Source organism: Chiloscyllium plagiosum, chromosome 5, assembly GCF_004010195.1.
Source record: "Chiloscyllium plagiosum isolate BGI_BamShark_2017 chromosome 5, ASM401019v2, whole genome shotgun sequence".
Lineage (NCBI taxonomy): Eukaryota > Metazoa > Chordata > Chondrichthyes > Orectolobiformes > Hemiscylliidae > Chiloscyllium > Chiloscyllium plagiosum.
Window position 1 is genome coordinate 44279144 of NC_057714.1, and position 24767 is coordinate 44303910.

General features: G+C 38.5%; 1 protein-coding gene across 2 annotated transcripts in view; it reads right to left on the reverse strand.

Moving 5' to 3' along the window:
- The window catches only part of vps50 (VPS50 EARP/GARPII complex subunit), a 182923-nt gene that overhangs the window by 65017 nt on the left and 93139 nt on the right, over positions 1-24767 (reverse strand). Inside the window, exons 12-16 of one of the 2 annotated variants that reach the window (XM_043689946.1) lie at positions 22481-22621; positions 10300-10432; positions 6027-6118; positions 4156-4250; positions 3954-4073 (exon numbers count right to left, since the gene is read on the reverse strand). In XM_043689946.1, the coding sequence (XP_043545881.1) occupies positions 3954-4073; positions 4156-4250; positions 6027-6118; positions 10300-10432; positions 22481-22621 (581 nt within the window). The remainder of the gene's footprint in view (positions 1-3953; positions 4074-4155; positions 4251-6026; positions 6119-10299; positions 10433-22480; positions 22622-24767) is intronic. The other variant, XM_043689947.1, reaches the window with a different exon arrangement.

Sequence of the window (24767 nt, forward strand, 5' to 3'; positions counted from 1 at the left end):
CACTAAAAACTAAGTCTCAACAAAAGTCAACATCTATGGACAAAAAACATGCATGTGATTTTTGACGTATTTTTAAACAATCTCTGCACTCATGAATTTAATCATTTGCAGGAGTTCTTAGGAACAGAACCCTTGCAGATACGGAGGAATGACTGCAATCTTTTAATTATAAATTTTATTTTATACAAAGAAAAGAGTTTAGGTTGGTAAACACATTTGGGTTTATAAATTTCTCTCTTCCTTCTTTCTACTGACCAATATTCAAGCTTCAAGCTGAAGCAGTTTTGAAAGTAAACTTCATAGCTGTTACAACTTCCTTTCACAATATCATCATGCTTCATCACTTTGAAATCCACCAGCAATGGCCATTTTAAAACGGCACTATATCGTATTTGTATTCACAGAATGAGAACAATTAGGAATGCAGCATTAAGTGCCTTTTTCTGCACCAAGTCCAAACAGAAATAAAGGCTTGGAAGTGTCTTCACATTTGCACTTAAAGGGTGCTAACACATGTTCAAGACGTTGTAGCTTTCTCAACACAAACATGTTACACTTCTAATAATGTGCATTTTTAAAATTCTTTTTGCATTTACCCACAGCCTTATTTGAATGAGTTCCCACCACAATACTGTTCACAACCAACTCCTAAATCCAAGAATCCCAAAATGTATTTGTTTCAGACCTTCTTCAAAACTGATAGTTTAGTTTCTTGCTGCACCTGAAAACCTAAGAACATTTTTTCTGAAGATGATGTGAAATTTTTTTGAGTCTTTATTAAAACAAAAGTGACCCACTGTGCGTTCTGTATTTTCTGAATGGATTTTTGTAACATAAATGTAAGTAATATTATGAATTGAAGACCTTTCCAAAATTGAAAGTTCCCCAATATGCAATGTCTGATTTCCTGCTGGACCTTCTGGCACTCATGATATACACTGTTTTGGATACAGGGGCAATAACATCATGAGCAATCCATAATTTAAATACAGAATCACGATTGTAAGGACAGGGCCACGAGAAAAATCCAGAAGATTTTTTGTTTTAAATGAAAAGCCAGCATCGTGGGCGGCACGGTGGCACAGTGGTTAGCACTGCTGCCTCACAGCGCCAGAGACCCAGGTTCAATTCCCCCCTCAGGCGACTGACTGTGTGAAGTTTGCACGTTCTCCCCGTGTCTGCGTGGGTTTCCTCCGGGTGCTCCGGTTTCCTCCCACCATCCAAAGATGTGCAGGGTCAGGTGAATTGGCCATACTAAATTGCCCGTAGTGTTAGGTAAGGGGTAAATGTAGGGGTATGGGTGGGTTTCGCTTCGGCGGGTCGGTGTGGCCTTGTTGAGCCGAAGGGCCTGTTTCCACACTGTAATCTAATCTAAATCTAATCTAAATTTTTATTTGGTCAGTTTTGAGTAATTCTGCGTGTGGGAGAAACTGCGATTTTAGAACACAGAATAGTTCAGCACAGTACAGGTCCTTGTTATTGTGCTGACCTTTTATCCTATGCTAAGACCAAACTAACCGACATACCCTTCGTTTTACTATCATCCATGTGCCTATCCAAGAGTCACTTAAATGTCCCTAATGCATCTGACTCTATTACCACTGCTGGCAGTACATTGCATGCGCTCAACACTCTCTGTGTAAAGAATCTACCTCTGACATCTCCCCTAAACCTTCCTCCAATCACTGTAAAATTATGTCCCCTTGTGATAGCCATTTCCACCCTGGGAAAAAGTCTCTAACTATTCACTCTATTTAGGCCTCTCATAATCTTGTACACCTCTATCAGGTCATCTGTCATCTTTCTTTACTGCAATGAGAAAAGTCCTGGCACCCTCAAACCTTCTTCATATGACATGTCCTCCAGTCAGGCAGCATCCTGGTAAATCTCCTCTCACCCTCTCTAAAGCTTCCACATCCTTGCTATAATGAAGCGACTAGAACTGAACATGATATTCCAACTGTGGTCTAACCAGGGTTTTATACATCTGTAGCATAACCTCATGGCTCTTAAACTCAATCCCCCCGCTGATGAAAGCCAACACACCATATGCCTTCTTAACAATCCTATCAACTTGTGTGGCAACTTTGAGGGATCCACAGACATGGACCCCAATATCCCCCTGTTCCTCCACACTGCCAAGAATCCAGCCTTTAACCCTGCAATCTGTATTCAAATTTGACTATTCAAAATGAATCACTTCACACTTTTCCAGATTGAACTCCAACTGCGACCACTCAGCCCAGTTCTGCATCCTGTCAATGTCCAGTTGTAACCTACAACAACCCTCCACATTATCCACAACTCTACCAACCTTCGCGTCTTCGGCAAACTCACTAACCCACCCTTCCACTTCTTCATCCAAGTCATTTATAAAAATCACAAACAGCAGGGGTCCCAAAACAGATCCCTGTGGAACACCACCAGTCACCAAAATCCTGGCTGAATACTTTCCATCTACAACCATCCTGTCTTCTCTGGGTCAGTCAATTCTGTATTCCATGCCTCCTTTTGATGGAGACGTACCTCATGCTAATTTAAACTTCTATCGTTTGAGTGGTTTTGTATGCCGCTATGGTGGTCTTAGCATAAGTAGTAGTCAGATGGTCATGCAGTCCATCCTGGAGGGAGCTACTGAGAGGAGTTAATCTGTGTTAAGTGTTACAAAAGAAAAGAACTGTGGATCTGGAAATCTGAAACAAAAGCAGAAATTGCTGGAAAATCTCAGCAGGTCTGGCAGCATCTATGGAGTGTAATCAAAGTTAATATTTTGGGTTCAGTGACCCTTCTTCAGAATGGAAGGATCTTCTGGAGAAGGGTCACTGAACCCAAATTATTAATTTTGATTTCTCTACACAGATGCTGCTAAACATGCTGAGCTCTTCCAGCAATTTCTGGATTTTTTTCAGTATTACATTTAGTTCTAGGTGTCTTACATCAAGAAGAAAATATTAGCTTGGAGGAGGTATAGCACAAATTCATTGAAGAACACCCAAGGCTAAAATATCAAATTAAGGACATATCACATAGATGAACCTTGATACTCCCTTGAATAGTGAAGGCATAGTTGAGGTGTTTGAAATAATTAAACAAATTGATAGAATAGACAGTGAGTATCCATTGCTTCCAGGAGGGAATAACCTTATAAAACTAGGCCATTCAAGTTAACAAGTAGTACTTCACCAAACGTTAGTGGAAATCTAGCTTTCTGAAAAAAAAAACTAAAGGTAGGATAAATTGAAAATTTCAAAACTTTTCTGAAGTGATATTGAACCAAAGAAAGGAACCAGGGTTAGGATTTGGAATTATGGCTCTTCAGTGCAGAGTGATGTCCGAGCCAAAAGGTCCAGCTTGAAGTTCCACCTGCTCTGGATATGTGTTCTAACATGTCTGAACAGACTGATTAACAATGTCTACAAATCACCTATAATTGAACAGATTAGCAGAATAGGCATTAAGGGTTGAATGGCAAACACTCTATTCTACATTCTTCATAGGTGACAGAACAGGGACATGGGAGGTAGTATCAAAACTTAGAGCACGCAAGGAGAAAAGGTGTTGGTGTGAAGGTGAGAATGTATTTTAATTCAGGCAAGCAAGACACCTGTTCTTAGTAAGGAATCATTTTTTTAAGGTTGGTGCGGGTAGGGAGGGAACCCTCTTATTGACTTCAGTTTGCAACTCCATGCTTAATGCTTCCTCCAGTGAAGCTTTATTGCAAAGGTATCAGTGATATTTTTTCCCCTGTCATTTGGTCAACATTTGGGAGGTCCATCCTAACAACAATGCAGATGTATCTATTCCCAAGGAACTGCAGTAGTTCAAGCAGTTCACTTGCCAACATTGTAAAGGGCAATTAGGATTAGACAACTAAAGATGGCCGAGCCAGCAACATCCAGATTCTATTAAAGAGCAAAGTAAAAAGCATTCATGTAAACATAAATAACTTTTACCTGTGATAGCTTTTAAAATAATTCACACTTTGTTTTCGAATAGACTCCTGCAACACCTCTGATTTACTGCCACAAAATTCTTCACCAACTTGCATCAGTCTGGTTTGCAAACAAATAACACTGAGATTTTAAATACGTTTAGTACATACAAATATAATAAATCAAAAAAAAGCCACTATTTAGTACAGTATTGTCCTAATACCTGCTAATAATGTCCAGTACAAAAATAAAATCGTCATACTTGAAACTGGATAAATCTGTTCCAAGCAAATATGTTTTTGCTTTTAATTGAACATCCTGGAGAACAAGAATATGACAGTCAATATCAGTACAAGAACTCATTAAATTCATGATTTGGATCATTAAATTCATTAAACATTAACTTCATAATTTAAGAAGTCAAATTGTAAAGCTAAATAGACTTTTATTGCTTGCAGAAATACTTGCAGATTTTTGGGTTAAGTTAGTGGTCACGCTCATGACAATATTAGACAGACATACCAGTTTACCATATCCCATAGCTAAATCAAAAATGAACTGCATCAAATGAGCATTACACACCTATTCAAATCCATGCAATTGGTTCAGGAATTTATTTTTAGCTTTCAGCTACAATCAAGATCAGTTTGTAGATCAAAAATCTGTCTCTCTCAGCTTGAAATATATTCAACTTTCAGCATTCACTGCTAGACAGGGGAGAGAATTCCTAATGTTAATGACCCTGAAATCTGTGCCTTATTTCTGGAACTATGTTCTTTACTTATAGATTCTCAAGGAGAAATATCATTTTAGCACAAACCCTGTCAACTTCCCTCAGAATTTTATATGTTTGAAGGTCATCTATCAATGCTTCTCAACCTCAATGAGCATTGGCCTAATCTCTTTTCCTCATTTTCCCAGAAACCAACTTTACAAACCTTCTTTGAACTGCCTTGAAAGCAAGCAAACTGCTCTTTAAAGGATGAGACAAAAACTGTGTACACAGTACTGTAGGGATGGTCTCATCCACCATCTGTACAGTTCTATCAAGGTTTCCACTTCAGTATTACCATCCCCTTGTATTAAAGTCAATATTGCATTTGCCTTCCTGATTACTTGTTACACCGGCATGTTAACTTGCTAGCCATGAATGACAACACCCAGATCCCCCTTTAATGCACTTTTCTGTGGACTTGCTCCATTTAAATAATGGAGCAAGTCCATTCTTCTTACCCATGTGGACAACCTGATGTTCTGCCACACATTATTCCATCTACCAACTTCTCAGCATTCACCCGAGCGATCTATATCCTTTATGGTTTCCAATCACGGTCTTCACAACTTATCGTCCCATCTATTGATGGATCATCAAGTTAATCTGCTCTTCCAAAATTATTGATGTAGAGTGGAAAGTTATAGCCCCAGCAATGATTTCAGTGATATCCCAATAGTCATAATTTGCTGATCTGAAAACGATCCATGCATTGAAACTATGCCGTCAGCCAATTTATTCATGCTCATATACTAACTCCAGCTCTTAATATATGAAGTGGAGATACTCAATACTCAAAGTTAGTTCCAAAAAATAAAGTGATAAATGTTCACTCAGTTTCTCTCTCCACAAATGGTGTCAGAGCTGCTAAATTTCTCCAGCAACTTTTTTTTAAAATTTCAATATCTCTGGCACATTGCTTTTCTTTCTCTCATACACTTGCACTCTCACTGGCATGTACTCCCTCACGCACGCACACACACGCATACTCTCACACCTCCCCTCTCAAGCACTCACTCACACACTTGATCAAGACCATGTGCGCACGCACACACATGCACATCACTCCTCTCTCCCCCCCCACCCCACCTACACAATTTTGCAATCTCATATTCAAGATCTATGTAAGAGTCAATTTATACAAATGGCTACGCAGCAAAAAGGTGTCTGAGATTTTAAGTTTGCAAGACTTTACGATGGAGTAAACAGGAATCTTAAAACGAAGTCCTGCAGTTTTAAAACAGCAAAATTCCTAGAGATTTAAAATAGAAACCATCTGGTAGTTTGAAAAATAAAAATCTTTCACCAAATGAGGCACAAACCTGCCAGATCCGAGAAAGGCCATGCTCCAACTTCTTTTTCACATAACTTCGATTAAAGTTGGCATCATCTGTGGAAATCTCAGTACGGCCATCTGAATAAATAAAAAGCTTTTTTTTAACTAAATTCAATTTTTTTTCATATATTATTTATGTAGATTTTAATTTTGCATCCTTTTCAATGCATATCACTGCTGTCATATGGCCTTTTATTCAACCAACCACAGATTTTCTCAGAACTGGGCTAATTGTTTTTCTTATGTACAGCAGATGCCTGATTCTCACCATATTGTGAAAATGTCAATCATAACATCTTATCAAAGCAACTCAGTAACTAAATGGATAGGCAATAAATGTTATAAGATTAGAGAATTATAATTCACACGCGTTTCATATTTATCCAATGTCTATCAAGAGATTTTAAAGTCACATTGGCTCCAAAGGTAAGCAGCCTAATAAGTTATTCCATACTTCAGGCTGAACTTGGTGTGTGATTAAGAAAGATGTTATACTACCAGAAGAGAGCAATTGAAAGGGTATAATTTGAATATATTGCTATCTCAATTGACTGATGTATATTTACAGCAGTATGGGCAATAACAAAGTGGATTATTTGTGCCCCAGCTACCATTAGTGACCCTGGTGGAAATAGAAATAGTTTGTCGAGACAGATAAGAGAATACTAGAACACTGGCTCTTGCTCTACCACCATATGTATGTGCATCTCTGCCTTATGGAATGCAGTAGTTGAAACAAAAGGTCACTACCAAATTCTTGCTTCAGTAAATGGAACCTTTCCAACATTATATACATGGAGAAAGTGAGGACTGCAGATGCTGGAGATCAGAGCTTAAAAATTTTAGATTAGATTAGATTAGATTAGATTACTTTTTTTTAGATTAGATTACTTACCTCCTGAAGAAGGGCTTATGCCCGAAAAATTGATTCTCCTGCTTCTTTGATGCTTCCTGACCTGCTGCACTTTTCCAGCAACACATTTTTAAACATTATATACATGCCAAGAACGAATTTAAAAATTTAAAACTTTTTGGTAAGTTTCCAATTAAGCATTACTCCTTTTCTAAGTAATGCCTTCACCCTCTGTCCTTCCTCCATTTTCACCTCAATGCTTTCCGACTTTGTTAGCGTTTCTGTTATTATTCAATCTTCGCTCGATTGGAGACTTGGAAATCTTAAATGCCACATTTTCCTTTTGCAGACACTGACTGAGCTTCTGTGCACTTCTGGTATCTTGTTTTATTTCTGTGTTTCAGCTTGCTTATTCACAAAACTCCACAGAAATACTGTCCCTGGACATAAGCTTCCTTGCCAATATCAGTAACACTGGATGTATTTATTGTTGTGTGAAATAATCTTGTAATTCAGAGGTGAGAGCACTTCCAGCTGAGCTAAACTGACATGTTGTGATTCAGCACATGTAATTCAGGTTTCTTCCCATTTGTTTGGGAAAGATGAAGATCTGACTTGGCATGGAATACAGTGTGCTCGAAAGCACCTTGCAAATGAAAATATTGAATTGCATCACGGAACAATGGTTCTGAAGATGAATACAGTCAAGACTGGCCTTTGTCAGTATAATTTACACAGCACTGTATTTGCAATTTAGGGCTACATCTCACATTTGTCTCATCACAATGAAACCTATTCTCTATAAATAAACAAAACAGCTTGTTTTTATATGATGACCTTGATTACCTCAGCAACCCCAAAAATAATTTCTCAAGTAGTTAACTGGTTGTGAAGTGTCATTAATTTTGCAATGTTGAAAACTGCAAACTAATGTGGATTAAAATTGCATCAAGTAGCAATAATATAAACAGGCAGATAACTGCCCAGAATTTCCAGTCAGCAGAGCCGTTTCTGTAGCATCAACTGGCAGGTACATGTCAAGATTATACGGAAATCGTGGAGCTGAAACGGAGGAAACTGACCAGGAAATTAAAATTTCTGATGGGCAATTCCCCTGCATTTGGAAGCCCCCATGTCCTGCGGTTGCACACATAGGTGACCTTGCTGACCTTTAAGGGGTCCTATTCTCTCCCTAATTACCTATTTGTCCTTAATGTATTTATAAAATCCCTTTGGATTCTCCTTAACCCTATTTGCTAAAGCAATCTCATGTTCCTTTTTTGCCCTCCTGATTTCTCTCTTAAATATGCTCCTACTGTCTTTGTACTTTTCTAAAGATTCACTCAATCTCTGCTATCTACATCTGACATATGCTTCCTTCTTTTTCTTGACCAAAACCTCAATTTCTTTGGTCATCCAGCATTCCCTACATCTACCAGTCTTGCCCTTCACCCTCGCAGGAGCATACTGTATCTGGACTATCATTATCTCACTTTTGAATGCTTCCCATTTTCCAACCGCCCCTTTACCTGCAAACAATTGTCCCAATCAACTTTTGAAAGTTCGTGCCCAATACTATCAAAATTGGCTTTCCTCCAATTTAGAAGTTTAACTTTTAGATCTGGTCTATCCTTTACCATTCACTGTTTTACAACTAATAGAATTATGGTCACTGGCCCCAAAGTGCTCCCCCACTGATACCTTAGTCACCTGCCCTGCCTTATTTCCCAAGAGTAGGTTATGTTTTGCATCTTCTCTTGTAGGTACATCCACATACTGAATCAGAAATTTTTCTTGTACACACTTAAACTCCTCTCCACCCAAGTCGTTAACACTATTGTAGGCCCAGTCTAGTCTGGAAAGTTAGAAGAAACCTGACGTGTGTCCTTTCTGGCCACCAACTTTCACTAACACTGACCTCACTGGTCCTGATAAAATACAACTGGTCCAACGACGCCACATCCCGTCCGACGTGATCACGCTCGACTATATAACATCTATCCCAGACCCAACATCTCACCCCACATCACCCCATACTCTTCACCATCCTGACATGACCTATCCTGAGCCCTCACCAATTTAACGACATCCAACTCCCTCACCCATCTGCCACCCTGTCCCCCTTACTTACATTACATACATACTTTTCCTCAGGAGCTGCAAAAGTGTTTTTGGGATCCATAAAAAATATTCCAAAAATACAATGTCATAAAAATAGATCATGTCTCGGTAGCACTGCTCTTGCACTGAGCTGATTTTGCACATTTTCTCTGATAGCTGGCACAGGCTAACCTCAGAAATCTGGCAGGGTAAATGACTGACAGATAACTAGACAATCTTAAAGAGATTACATTTACTCAGACTCGCTCAAACAGTAATTTGAAAATCTGCACCAATCTGTTTTCACAATGACGATTGAGGTTGTAATATTAGATAATGGGAGAATTATCCCTGACCATCTTAAAATATCACAACAGGATCTTTTAGATCTGAAAGACAACACTTCAATCTCAACAGCATTCCCTCTGAATTGAAGTGTCAGAATCTATTCACACTTGAACTTAGGAAAGTTATCATTAAAATGTTAAGTAGTAAACACCAAATCAATGTAATTTTCAAACAATCATCATCTTGTACTGTTATAAAGGATTAAAGACCATAAAACAACAATCTTAAATGTATGATTGTTAGAAAAATTAATCTTTATGTATGAAAATTAACAAGCGTGCCATCACTTGTTGTAGAGGCTATTTTAGGAATAAGCAAGTGGCATTGGATGTCGATATTTATAGGGATGAAAGTTACCATGGCAATCTTTTATCATTTTGCCATATGGCTTTTACTAAACAATATAATTGTTCACGGAGGAAAATTAAACAGATTTTGCATTTTTAATGTATTTATCACAAATGCTATACCTCAAGTCATACGCTGAAACATCTGTTTTCCAGATTGTGAAGCTGCTGACTAAAATAGATTAAGAAATTTTGTGCATCCTGACAACTGCAAATTCCGAGAACTTGGGTGAACATCACCTGCCTCTCTATTCACTTTGTGCTCCAGATTTCTGTGGAGCTAAGAAGCCAAACAAGGGAACGTAGCATTGAGAAAGAAATTTCAAAGTTTTCTTTCCTCTGCTGTTTTTCTTGTACTTTTCCAAAACACAATTGGAAATTGCCTTGCTCAGTCAGTTTAACAACTTGAATTTTGGTAACAATATCTCTGAGTGTCAGGAAATCTCTGCTCATAAGATTTCATGGACTTCTTTGTGATATATCACTTCGAATGAAACATTACTCACAATGTTCTGTTGATGTAACAATTCAAAACTTAAAACAGCTGATCAAAGTGAGCTTGTTTGATCTGGTACATTATAAACCTATGTATTTGTTATTTCATTTCTTACCAGCAGCTGGGGCAGACTCTTCACGGTCATGTTCATCATGCCACGACATGGTTCGATAGTAGCTTAGCATGACTTCCCACAGAGCTTTGCAGAGGTCAGACAGGCATGGGATGTAGCTGTCAGGAGTAATATGCTGTTGGAAACATAAGAATTGAGAAACATCTCACAGAATTAGTTGGGTATTATGTATGTATAAGATTTCAACACGGCATCATATTTAGCTGCCGGGCATATATTTAGTGACAACTGCTTTCCTCCCCACCTTTCTGCTCAAGGTCATTGTTTTTCTTAATATGCCAATCTGCCACAATAGAATATGGAAATTTTTACTCCAGCACTTACAACTGGACTGAAACATAATTCCTCAAGAATTAAGGGCATCATACTCAATATTTCTAATCATGTCACTCCCAGATATTCAGTACTAAGTGACAAATTATAAGCCTCACAACAAAGCTCTGCCCTTAGCCCCAGATAGGATCAAATGCAACCAGGACATCTGCTGCTTATGTGTTACAATATTGACAAGCTGCAAGACCACATAAACTCAACTGGATAGAGAGGGATTTTTCATAACTTCCAGTCTAAGACTGAATGAGGTACAGGAAATCAAAATAGTGGTGACATGCTTGGTTTGGAATTGAAGGAAAAAATAACTTGAGAGCAGAAAAGTTAAGGCAATATGAACAGATAAAGTGTGCTTCATAGGAATATTAGAAAAACAAAACAGACAGCAAACGAGAGACTAAGGTAGGTGACCTAAAGCAAAGATCTAAGCCTTTTGGATGCCTTAAAGGAAGAGAGTGAGATGAAGGGACAAAGTTTTAAAAAGTTAATTCTATCATTTAGGATCTGGATTCACCTATTCCAATGCAAAAGGGAATGCACTCAACACCATAGTTGAAAGAAGCATAGATTTTGTAAGGCTGTAAGAAGTTACCAAGATAAAGGAAGCAGGGCCAATGAAAGAATGTCTGCATAAGGATGGGGATTTTGAATATTGAGGTTTCAGTGTACTAGGAGCAAGGTAACATAATCAAAGACCCAAATAATGGTTGAGTGATATTTTGTGTGTGTTCAAACATAAGCCACAGTATTCCATATGTGCTCAAGTTTATGGAAGATGGAAGTTCATCCAAGTGAACACTGGAATGGTCAAGTCTGGAGATAACAAAAGCTTGCGTGGATGGGTTGGGGAGGCTGAGAGGCCAGGGTGCTGGAGAGCAGTCAACGGCAGCTCACTGATGCAATGGTGGACGCTCCAGCTGGAGCACCTCTGCTCGCCAGTTCCTTTTCCTTTTTATTTTTATTTTCCCTCTTTGCTGCTTCTTAAACTATCCTACCTGGAGGAAATGGAGCAGAGTGAGCGTTTGTCGAATCCCGGAAGTGTGCCGCAATCAGAGCCTGCAGAGAAAACAGAGCGAGCGGGAGCCAATTCCTGGAAGTGTGTTGTGGCTGGAGATCGCAGAGAGAATGGGCCGAGTCCCAAAAGCAAGCTGTGACCGAATCCCTCAGAGAGAACAGAGCGAGCATGGACCGAGTCCTACAAACGAGTTGCAGACACAGCCCACAGAGAAAGCAGAGTGAGCACAGGCCAGCCAGGTGGACTAGCTCTGGAAGCGAGTTCAGGACAGAGGCTGTGAGGTCTCGTGTTCTGAAACCCATCGGGCACAGACTCAAGGGAAAAGGACTATAACTGGAGTACTTTAAAAGATACTTTTTATTATCATTCTGGATTTGTTAAACTCTATTTCTACGCTAATCTTTAACTCAGTAACAACACTTAAAGTATCTGTACCTAAGATGGCACCAAGAGACGACATTATACACCTTTCACTGCACTCACTCCAGTGCACGTGGCAATAAAGGCGATTCTATTCTATTCTATGTGATGAAGTGGGATACAGGTTGGAAGTTCAACTCAGCTTGGTAACAGATAGCAAACAGGGAAAGGAATGAAATCAGTGGCAAGTGAATATCTCACAAAGGATCACTGGACTTGAAACATTAACTTGTTTTTTCTCTCCACAGGTGTTACCAGAACCCGCTGCATTTTTCAGGACTTTGTCTCTTATAGAAGGCACACATTGCAGAGGGAGTGAAGACAATGTCTTCAGTCTTCCCCAGATTAACTGCAGGAAATTGTGACTTATCCAAGCCTGGAATTTGGATGAGCAGTCATCAATGCTGAGGCAGTGGAGGGGGTGAGATAGTCAGTAGAGAGATACCCCTGAGGATATTATCTACTGTCTAATATCTTGTTAAGTGAAGGCATTATGTATGGATCATAATTGAATGCTAACTGCTGAACTCTACCGTGATGCTTCATATGAATCTCTCACATTTCTAGGGAAAACAAATTAATCTTTACTGAGACAGTAAAGTGCATCAACAGTTTTTGCAGTGAAAACAAATTCTCTAACTTTTTTCAATTTTGCCACATAATTACACACAATTTACTAGCATTCACCTTCACTTAATATTTCAAATGTAGTTATTTCAAACTGAAAGACAGGGTTGTGTTAGCCCTCTAGGAACTACCTAACACCAGTTTTTAAGTCTCTGAGATGGAGGGGTCAGGCATTTTTATTCATTGTTGCAAGGTTGAATGAACAGCTTGCCATCAGCTCTCACACATGCACCTTAGTTTTGAACAGTATAAACTGAAAACAATATCAACATCTGGAATTTTTTGGTGCCTACAAAAAGTGAACCACTTCTGCACAACCCTCCACCATTATTCTGTCTCTTGCCATTATGTCAGGAGACAGAGTGACAGAGGTGGTTTGCTTTTCAGACTAAAGATCTGTGCCCAGCGGTGTTCCAGAGATCAGTCCTGGGTCCTCTTGTGTTTGTCATTTATCTAGGCCAAGTTTTCTCCTTCTCTAGTAGGTACACCCACATACTTAATCAGAAAATGTTCTTGTACACACTTTTTAAATTCCTACCAACTTCCAACTTTCTCTTCTCAGAGCCTTGTTCTTTTCTCTTCCTATGTTGTTTGTTCCAAAGTGTCCAGGTATCTCCTGCTGGTCCCTCTCCCCTTTGAGAATATTCTGCACCTTCTCCAAGATATCCTTGATCCTGACACCAGGGAGATAACACAATATTCTGATGTCTTGCTGTCAGCCGCGTAAAGGTCTGTCTGTGTCTCTGACTAGAGAGTCCCCTATCACAATCGAACACTTGGAACCTGACGCATCCCTCCTTACATCAGAGCCAGCCTCGGTACCAGAATCCTGGTTGTCAGCACTATATTCTCCTGAGAGTCCATCACCCTCTATGTTTTCCAAAACAGCATACTCATTTGAGATGGGGATAGCCACAGGAGACTCCTGCACTGCCTGCCAACCTCTCCTACCTTTCCTTGAGGTAACCCATCTACCCGACTGTATCTATAGTTTTCTACTTCCTGAAACTGCCATCCATCACACTCCGCAGCCCCTGTAAATTCCTTATTGCCTCTAACTGCTGCGCCAATCGATCCATGTGATCCAACAGGATTCACAACCAAACATGCTTCATGCAGATTTAATCATTAAGAAAATGGAAATTCTCCTTAATATCCCACATCCAACAGGAAGAGCACCTCACTCTACTAAAGGCCATCTTTGCACCTTAATTAATAAACCCAGAAAACAGTACATTCTTATTGCTCTGAAAGCGCTGCCCCAGGATAACTTAGTACCTACACTTTATATTTTTAGTTTAATAAAGAGACAGACCTCAATAAAACATATAATCAAAAAATGCGACTCTACTCACTATTGTAGATTTACAAAAAAAGTTACACTGAAACAAAAAATCACTTCGTTGTTCCCGTGCTGTGATCTCCCTACACAGTTTTCCCCACCTCCAATATTATACCTGCTTTCTCTCTCTTCCTCCTTTTTTAAAGTGCCATCGTTTTGATCTCTTTTTGTCCAAAGTTCCAAAATAATACTACAGCCTGTATAACAGTAATTATTGCTCCAAGAATGAGGAAATGACAATAAGTTAAAAAAAGAGCAGCTTTATGGCCACCATTAATTCCCATGCTCCATCTTGGATCAGGCGAAGCTATGGATGTTTTTGTCCAGCCAGCAATTTCCTTCACTGTCAAGGTAGAGTTTGGGGAGATCTCTTGTAGCGCAAAGGTAGTAACCCGATCCCTGGACCAAGAGGTCTGGGTTCAAATCCCATCTGCTTCAGAGGTGTGTAATAACAGCTCTGAACAGGTTGATTAGAAAAATAATTTTGAAAAAAACCATTAATTGGATGACCTTTTTAAATTTATCATCAATCTCAGACCTAATTAGCACTTGTCCAACACTGAGAACAAACTTATCTCTATTCAATAGTGCTGAGATTCTAAGGGGCTCCACAACTTGGTTCTCATCAGGAAAATAGCTTAGCAAATGCTTCTTTTTTAGAATAAGACTGAATATTCATGTTATTTGGATTAGTTAAGAATTATTTAAATCTACAATAAAGATCCACATAAATTGCATAATTAGAATAAATAAGTTCATTTTGTAAAGAGAAATGAACTCTCATGATATGTAAATTCTGGCAAGACCAGTATGGTGATGAAGTACCTTCTTTGTCTGCTGCAGTCCATGTACTGAAGGCATACCCACAATGCTGCTGGAAAAAAATTCCGGGATTTTGACTGAGTCTTATTAGTGTATGACTTAGAAGTTGTGGTACTCCAGTAAGTCTTTGGCCTTGAAAGTGGTCAAGATATCCTTTCCAGATACTAACTGTGACAAACTGGCCATTTTGTGCTAAGTATTTAAAAGGCTTCATCCTTTGATTAGGTTATACAAGATGAAGTAATCCAGAGTCTCAGGTTGTAATTCAAAATATCGTTGGTGCAATTTAAGCTTAGCATTGACGAAGACCAAAGTTCACTCTTGTCAAATAATCAAGCCTTGCCTTACTAACAAGCATGATTCAAAATGTATAAGTGACTTGGCATAAGAACATAATTGTGATGCATTTCTAGTTATGTCAGTGGAACTGGTTTTCAGAACAATTTGAAAAAAACATGTAAACTCCACAAAAACCCAAGTTGGACAAACAAAACATGTGCTTAAAATGCTGAGAGCTTTTGCACCAGTCACACCAGTTTCAGGTGAATCATGTTGAAAAACCGTGCTTAAGAAAATGATATCACTTGGTCATTGGTCTTCAATAATGGATTGAATTGACTGACTGAAGGTGCAATAACTTTCAGCTTTAGACATTGTCACGTCAAGAAGAGACCACATCTCCAGTTATCTCAAACTTCTACAATGTGCACAGTCCTCAAAATGCAATGTCTGATGCTGCATTTCAACACCCTTTGGGCAATGAAGGATGGGCAAGAAGTGCTGACCTAGCCAGTGATGCTCACATGCCATAATGAATATTAAAAAAATACAGAGGTCCTCCCACGCTCTTCAATACCTGACTTGTTTTCTACTGAATCAACCCATATGCTAAAAGGTTAAAGCCTTTTTTTTTCAAAAGAACATATTGCTTTGGAAACCAAACTGCATACTTGTCAACTAATTTTGGTCTTTGTAGAAATTCCAGTACCCTCCAAACATAAGACCATAAGACATAGGAGCGGAAGTAAGGCCATTCGGCCCATCGAGTCCACTCCGCAAACATTCCCAGTAATCACTCAGCTGAGGTTTCAAGGAAACCTGTATAATGGACAATAATCCAAAACCTTACTGGAGAAAGGTATTCACAGAGAAGGGAAACAGTAACATTAAGTGTGAGGGTTAACATTTCACATTGCTGGCATTCTTAAAAAATATCTGCAGCACTTAAGTATCTCTTAATATCTCTTCTGAATTTGAAGCTACATTGGGAAAGGGAATAAGCTCCTTCTTTTGGGGCACACATCAACAATGTAGATTAATTTCTTTCAAGCCTGTCACAAGTGCTGCTATTTTTCCTTTCCTTGAATTTTCCTTTTTCAGACCACCCATCCTGGCCTCTCAAACTAAGATCACCTGTTTTGCATTTGGAACTATGCCTCTGAGGAAGCAGTAGATGCTGAATTCCAACTTCTCCCATAGCTAAAGTTTCCTTAACACAAAACATTATCGTATTCTGGGTTGTAAGCCACCTTGTGGAAAATGCTTTGAGTGATACCCTTTCAAAGGTTGGCAGTTTGTAGTCATGGCTGTAAATCAACTGAATTCAAGTGCTTATGTTATCAAACACAGAATCAGTTAATGATTTTATTACAATATGTTGTAGATGAACAACTTCACCTCTATATTTAATTATTAAAATGTACATTTAGAATAATTTACAAATGCGTTTTTTTGCAGGGATGCCAACTAAATTGTGCACATCAATCCTATCTTAAACTAACTCATATTCTAGTGTTCTTTCACCCAACGCCAATTTCCGACACATTGAAGGATTCAAATCCACATAAGCAATGTGGCAATTCAGCCAACTGAGTAACTTACACCACACAATAATTCTTCAAATTCTACTAATATATTTATGAAGAGGCTGGCTTAGCTGTTTTACTAAGAATATTAAAGTATGTATTACTACATCTATTTCTAGATCATCCTAGATAATAGATAGATAATGCATCACTGTGAAATGGAAAATATGTTACTCCATATTGAACAGTTCGCAGTTGATATTGATGTCAATATCTTGTCCAACTTTGTTTTGAACATGCATGGAATACCTATTTTATAGTGTGGAAAACTCAATACAAATTAATCATTGAACCATACATGCAATTAGAATGTTAGTCAACTAGTGGAAAAGATGTGGTGACCATACCTAAGAAAACGGCATGTTAACAGTTTATTCTTTCCTCAGGTTAACCTTAGAAATTATATGTTAGTGATATACTTTTCTTCAATATTATTGAGTGAAATGAAACAATAAATTTGAAGGAATAAATAGGATGAGCATAATTGGTGCAATTTGTTCAGTAATATAAAAACGCAAATCAAAGGGCAAGTCCAAACATATCCCATTTTACAACATAAGCTTTCTGAGCCCCAAAAGCAAGCATCTCTTATGCTCCTAGCAAAGGGATTAAAGTTGAGTGACTAATGCAGCCGGTGACGCTTTCGTCCCATGCACAGTAAAAATAACTCCTACACCAAATTTAATACTTCTCTTCTCTCCTTTCTTCCAAGTCAAAAATGTTTCTCATCCTTCCGTTTCAACAAGACTTTCTAACCACAACGTTTTCACCCCTAGTTTGTCCTTTCTTCATGAGCAACGCCACAGGGTGTCAAATTCATATAATTTATTCAGTAAAATTCAGTAAGTTTATTTAGACCTGAACTCAATGCCAAAACAGACAGACACTCTTGTTCATACAATCAAAATATCATAACTACAATTTGTGCTTGTCAGACAAATTATTTGTATAGTTAGATTGAAGTGTAATAGAATTAAGCCCTTATAAGCCTTAATATAAATATGGTATGATGCCAAAAAACATGCTGTGAACCTGAAACATGATGAAAAAGGATTTTCAATCAAACTCTTCAAACTGTTATTATTAACCCGGGTATGCATTGTTATTGGCAACTATTAGTAGCGGCATAATCAGACAGCACACAAAGTAACACATATTTTAATCACCTGCCATTTAAAACCAACTCCTTGCCAATACCAACTATCACCTACTTTACATTTCTTGGGAATGAATGAAAAATGAACACAACAGCATAACTGAATGTCTCTGGCATTTTTAGCATTGGCACTGAATGTAGACTTGAATGGAAAAGAGAACAATTGGTCCACATTTCAAACCTTCCTCAATTTATTTTCAAATGTACAATATTTTAATTGGGAATATTTTTATTGAAAGGTCAGTTCAATGAGTATATGAACTTAAGAAAAAATTGTGATTATTCTGAAGATGTGCTTATGCTGAGAAACTGACATGATCTAACTTAGCTGCTTAGCTACTCTTTGTGATAGCCTACAACCTGATAAAATATGCATTTGAAACACTGCAAAACTTATAATTTTATAAGGCCCAAAAGAAGGTCATGCAATTCACCCCCTCAGCACCAGAAAATAATTATCCAGCCTAATCTTATTTAAACCATAGCATTGGACATTACAATACTCCAAGTCCATATTTCAATAATATTTAAAAGACCACATGAAGTAGGTGCAGAAGTATGCTATTTGGCCTGTTGAGTCTGCTCTACCATTCTGAAGTCAAGACTAATCGCAAAGTCCTTATTCCACTGTCCAGCCTTTACTCCCATAACCCTAGATTCCTGTACCGAATACAAATCTGTCTACTCCACCCTGAATATACCAAACAACTCAATCCTCCAGCGTTCTACAGTAAAGAATTTCACAAATTGTCTGCTGTCAGGGAAAAACCCTAATCGCTCTCCTAACTGGGTGACCCCTTAATCTGAGATTATGCTCTCCAGTCCTCGATTCCCCACAAAATGTAATAATCTCTATGAAACTACCTGTTCAGCCCCTTAGAATCCTATATATTTCAATAAAGTCTTCTCTCACGCTGTGAAATGCCAATGAGTTCAAGAACAACCTAATCAATCTCTCCTCATAAGAAATTCCCTCCATACCTGACAAAGTCATGTCAACCTTCTCTGGAGCACCTCCAATGAGAGTATATTTTTCGCTTGAGAAGGGAAACAAAAGTGTATTGTATTCCACATGTGGTTTGGCTAGTGCCACGTATAGTTTTAACGAGACCTCCCTATTTTAGACTCCATTAAATCAAGGCCAACAGGGGATTTGCCTTCTCTATTACTCACTGAACTTGCAAATCCCTCACTGATATAACTTTCTGCAGTCTTTCTCCATTTAAATAATATTCAGTTCGTTTATTCTTGTTGCCAAAATGCATACCTCATAATTCCCACATTATATTCCATTTGCCAGGTTTCACCCACTCACTTAACCTGTCTAAAGCTCTCTATACACTCTGTTTCATCCTCATTACGTATCTTTCTATCTATTTTTGTGTCATCCACAGATTTAGCAATCTCATATTCATTTTCCTCATCCAAGTCATGAATATCAATTGCAAATTACTCTGTTCCCAACACTTATCCCTGTGACACTCTACCAGTTACTGGTCGTCATTCTGGAACTGCCCTTTTCTGCCAATTCGGTCTTGTATTCATTCCCCAAATCTCTACCTAAGCTAGCACACAAGTCCCAGCACCACGAGTTCTTAGCTAATGATGTAGCACGTCATTGAATGCCTTTTGGAAATCCAAGCATATTACATCCACTGGTTCTGCTTTAACAATCCTGATCGTTACCACCTCAAAGAATGGGAATACATTTGTCAGCCTAAATTCCCCTTCGTTATGCCATGTTGACTCTGCTTGATAATATTCAATACTTCTAAATGCTCTATTGCATCTTAAACAATAGAACCTAAAGTCACCTGAAATACAAATGTTAAGCTCATTGACTAATAGTTTTTTTTAATCTCTCTGCTTTTCTCCAAATTAAGAGTGTTATATCAGCAGTTTTCAAATCCTCTGGGACTTTTCCAAGAAAATAAAGGATTCTTGGAAGATTAGTGCATCTATCTCTGTATCTACTTGCTTTAACATCCTTGAATCCAACTCATCAAGTGCAGGAAATGTAACGATCGTTAGCCCCATTAGTTTCCCTTGTAATAGCGATCACTGGGGAGGAAAAAAACTGTTTTAGCCATCTATAGCCCCTTAAATGATTTAGTATTTTTGCAACATTATTGAAGTTCTGTACTGTAAAGTACTGATCTAACTCACCTGTCAGTTCATGGTTCAGCCTTATTATTTCTCAAGCCTCATTCTCTAAGGAGCCAATGTTCACTTTGGCCCCATTATTCCTTTTCATATAGTTAAAGCAAGTTTTACTGTCTGGTTTTAGATTACTTGCTTGCTTCTCCCCTAAGGTTATTTTCTCCCTCTTTTTCTTAATCTTATGTTGTATTTCAAAACTCTGCTAATCTTCTGGTTTACTATTAATCCCTGTCATTTCACATGGTTTTCCTTTCAACCTGATACTATCTTTAACTTCCTTGGTTAACCATGGTTGTGCTATCCCTTTATGGATGCCTCACTGGGATATATCTTTGTCAACAGGCAAGAACTATTTTTCTAGAAAGTCATTATCCCTCAACCATCATTGCTGCTAAAACCTTTCACAGTACACTTCAGCCAACTCTGCCTTCATTCCTTTGTCATTACCCTGAAATCAATGGAGCACATTTGACTCTGACCCAGCTGTCTCACAATCCAACTGAATGTTAAATTATATCTTATTATGATCAATGATCCTTAGAGGATCTTTTACTCTGAGATCATCTATTAATCTTGTCTCAATATGCATTACAAGATCCAAAACAGTGCGACTTCTGGTTGGACCACAACATATTTCTCTCAGAAACAGTCCCGACAAAGCTCTATGAATTCTCCTCATGGTCACCTTTGGCAATTTGATTTTCCCAAGCTACATGATGATTAAAGTTAACGATTGTTAACATAGTGCCCTTTGTACATGCCCTCATTATCTCAGGATTTATTCTGTCCGACAAGACAGCTTTAGGGGACCTGCAAACTACTTCAACGACTACGTTTTTCCTTTTGTTATTTCTAACCTCCACCCATATGGATTCTACATCAGCCAATTTGGATTGAGAAAACTCCTTCATCACTTTTCCCTTCCTGCTCATCTTTTTGGAAAGGCACTTTTTTAAAAATTCATTTTTGGGATGTAAGTATTGGCTGGGCAGGTATTTATTTGTCTGTAGTTGGTCTTGAGAAGGTGGCAGTGAGCTGTTTTTGTGAACCACTGCAGTTCCATACAAGATCAAGAGACACATAAATCCACTAGGGTGGGAGGGAGCTCCAGGATTTGGACCCAGGAACATTGAAGTAGTGGCAATATATTTCCTAGTCAGACTGGAACCTGACTTGGAGAAGTTGGGTGAATTGCTGTTGACATGGTAAAATTAAGCAGGTTGCTTTGTCCTGGATGGTCTTGGGTGTTGGAGTTACACTCACCCTGGCAAGTGGGGAGTTTTCCAACTCACCCCTGGGTTGTGCTTTGTTGATTAAGGACAAGTTTTGGAGAGTCAGGAGGTGAGTTACTGCAGTATTCCTGGCCTCTAACATGCTCTTTTAGCCACAATGTACATGGCGAGTCCAGTTTAATTTTTGATTAATTGTAACCCCAGGATGTTGAGGTAGCAGGGGGTAATTCAGTGATGGTAATGCCATAGAATAGCAAGGGACGATGGTCAGATACTGTTCTCTTTAATATGGTCATTGCCTGGCACTTGCCATTTGTCAGTGCAAACTTGTATACAGTCCAGGGCTTGCTGTATTTGGCCACGGGAGCTTCAGTAAGTCGCAAATGGTGCTGAACATTGTGCAACCATCAACGAACATCCCTACTTCTGATCTTATGATGGAGGAAAGGTCATTGATGAAGCAGCTAAAGATGGTGGGACCTCAGTCACAATCCTGAGCAACTCCTGAATATTTAGCTCCCAGCTTTAAGATCATACCATCATCCTCAGGAAATGAGTGGAATTTCTAGTACTTCTGCCTCTAATATTCTTTGAAGCAGACAAGTCCAAACTCTCACAACCTTCTAGGTGAAAAAAAACTTCTTTTTCAATTGATACCACTTTATGGCTGACCTTGCTGCTAAAAGAAATTAGTTCTCCCTGCCTGGGCCTTTCAATTTTATGCAATCTCCCTTAGCCACGCTATTTCCAATGAAAACAAACCTAACCTATCCAATCTCTCCTGATAGCTGGATTCTCCATTCCTGGCAATATCCTTGTAAATCTTCTCTCTAGACTCTATAGTGCAATTACATCCTTCCTGTAGTGGAGTGGAGGAAAATTAGTATTACTTAATTCAACTTATCATCAACTTTCCTCCAACCTTGATTATGAATATTCATTACAGCAATTTTATCATGGCAAGTTGTTCTGTGACAATATTAAGAGATGAAATTATCAAAAAGCTATTAAAAATAATAAAAGTGATACTGAAATTTGTATTGGTCTAAGTATCATTGATTTGAAGATACAATAAACATTAACTTTGCTGTACTAAGACTTGAAGTCACCTTCAAAAGTAGCATTAATAGTTAAATATAAACAGAGAACTTGCTCTCCAAGCAAAGTCACATTACATAACAATAAAATTCATACCGTGCAAAGATCTTTATATTGCAGCTTCTGAAACTTGGTGTCAGAATTTCCTGCACACAATTCCACGTATCCAAGTACAACCTGGAAGACGGTGTTATGGATAGCCTGAGTGAAATGCATGTGTAGCTGGTCCATTGCAGTCTGCAGAACATTTTTAAAAAATGATTTTAAAATGCATATTGTAATACCAATCAATAAACTGCTTAATCAGGAATCCACAATTTAGCAAGTTTTTAAAACTCTTTTCATCTCATTGAGAAAACGCTTTCCTTCAAGCCCACAAATAGTGGACTGGGAGTTTTCACAGGAATACTAAAGTAGTAGTCGAATCAATATTCGTTTCAATTAATATTTTAAATAAAGTCACTCACAACCATCCCAATAAAAAAAAACTAACTAAAGCAATACATTTCTCAATTTATAGAACCATATATCCTGGGTTGCTCTCATATGCTTGCTATCAGAGTGCTGCAGCTGTATTCTGAACAAATAACTTGTCTATCTTATTACTTAGAGCAAATCTGGGATGGGGAGGGTCATAGGCTCATTGGCTGGATGGTTCGTTTGCAATGGAGAATGATACCAACAGTGAGGATTCAATTTTTTAACTGGCTGAGGTTACCATGAAAAACTCTCCTTCTCAACCTCTGTCACCAGAGGCATGGTGACCCTGAGGTTAAACTACCAGTAGTCATCTCTCTCCCTAATGAAAGTGCAGCCCTATGGTCCCGTCAAATTATGGTGACTACTTTTAGTGCATTTGCGACTCTGGATTAGGATCCTTTGCACTTGTCATTATATAATATGACTTTGGAGGGTTCAAAGTGTGAATGAGTGTTATTGAAGCTTGTCACACTCAGCTCATCAAAACTACCGTGCAACCAAATGACAATGCTAAAACCTTTGAATATTTAACTTCATATTTTATCACAAATGGAAGATGAAGAAACGCTGGAGAAATGTCTTGTGGTGACCTGTAAAGGCATCACCATCAGTTTCTCAGTCCTGATGGAATTCATGCTAGGTTATTGGAGTACAAGGTTACTCTAATGACTGCAAAGCTTCAAAAAGAATTAATTCACTTGCATTCACCGAAGTTAAAAGCGAGCATAAAATCAGCCACTGTGCAAAATCAGACATAAATCAGTATTAATTGACAGTTTTGCAAATAAGGTCAAAAAGGAGATTGATGAGAGGAATGGTAATGGTCATTGCTCTCTGTTAGTGCTTAGGTTGCATTTTAGAAAAAGTGCAAGGTCTTGAGGTAGTCTACATATCTTGCCTGAGAGCAGAATATTTGATTTCCAGGAAGCATCCCTCATGCTAGCATCCAGTCAAACTGCTTTTTTCCTTCCTTAAGGAAGCATCATTCTTCTTTAAATAGCAATCTATGTTATCCATTATTTTAAATAGTAAATTGTAATTTACTGAGGGGGGAACAGATTTGAGGAATTTACTTGCCTTTCACACTGCTGGCTTTACCAACTTCTTCTAACCTTTCTTTCCTGTCATCCTGCTGGGTGTAACTACTCTCACCTGGTTCCATTCAGATCTGTTAAATAGCCAGAGAAGCACTGCAACATGTTCTTTTGCAGCGACACTGCCTCTGGTATTACACAATCAAAGTCAAACAGCACATAAACAGACCTTTCGGTCCAACCCATCCATGCCGACCAAGTATCCCAAATGAAACTAGCCCTCTGCAGTTGACCTCTTCCCCTCAAAACTTCACCTATTCATATAGCTATCCAAATGTCTATTAAAATGTTCTCACTGTACCTGCATCGACCTCTTCCCCAGCAGTTCATTCCACATATGAACCACCGTGTGTGTGAAACGTTTGCTCCTCAGGTCCCTTTTAAATCTTTCTCCACTCACCTTAAAAATATGCCCCTGATTTTCAAACTGTCCCAACGTATGGAAAAGACCTTTGCAATTCACCTTATCTATGCCCCTCATGATTTTATAAACCTCTATAAGGTCACCCCTCAACCTCCGATGCACCGGTGAAAAAAGTCCCAGTCTCTCCTTAAAACTCAAACCCTTCAGTCCTGGCAACATCCTGATAAATCTTTTCTGAATCCTCTCCAATGCCATAATACCCTTCCATTAGCAGGATGACCAGAACTGTATACAGTACTCCAAAAGTGGCCTTACCAACATCCTGTACATCCGCAATATGACATCCCAACTCCTATACTCAATGGTTTGCGCAATAGGCAAATATCTAAATGCCTTCTTAACCACTCGATCTGCAAACAACTCTACTTTCAAAGAACTATGCACA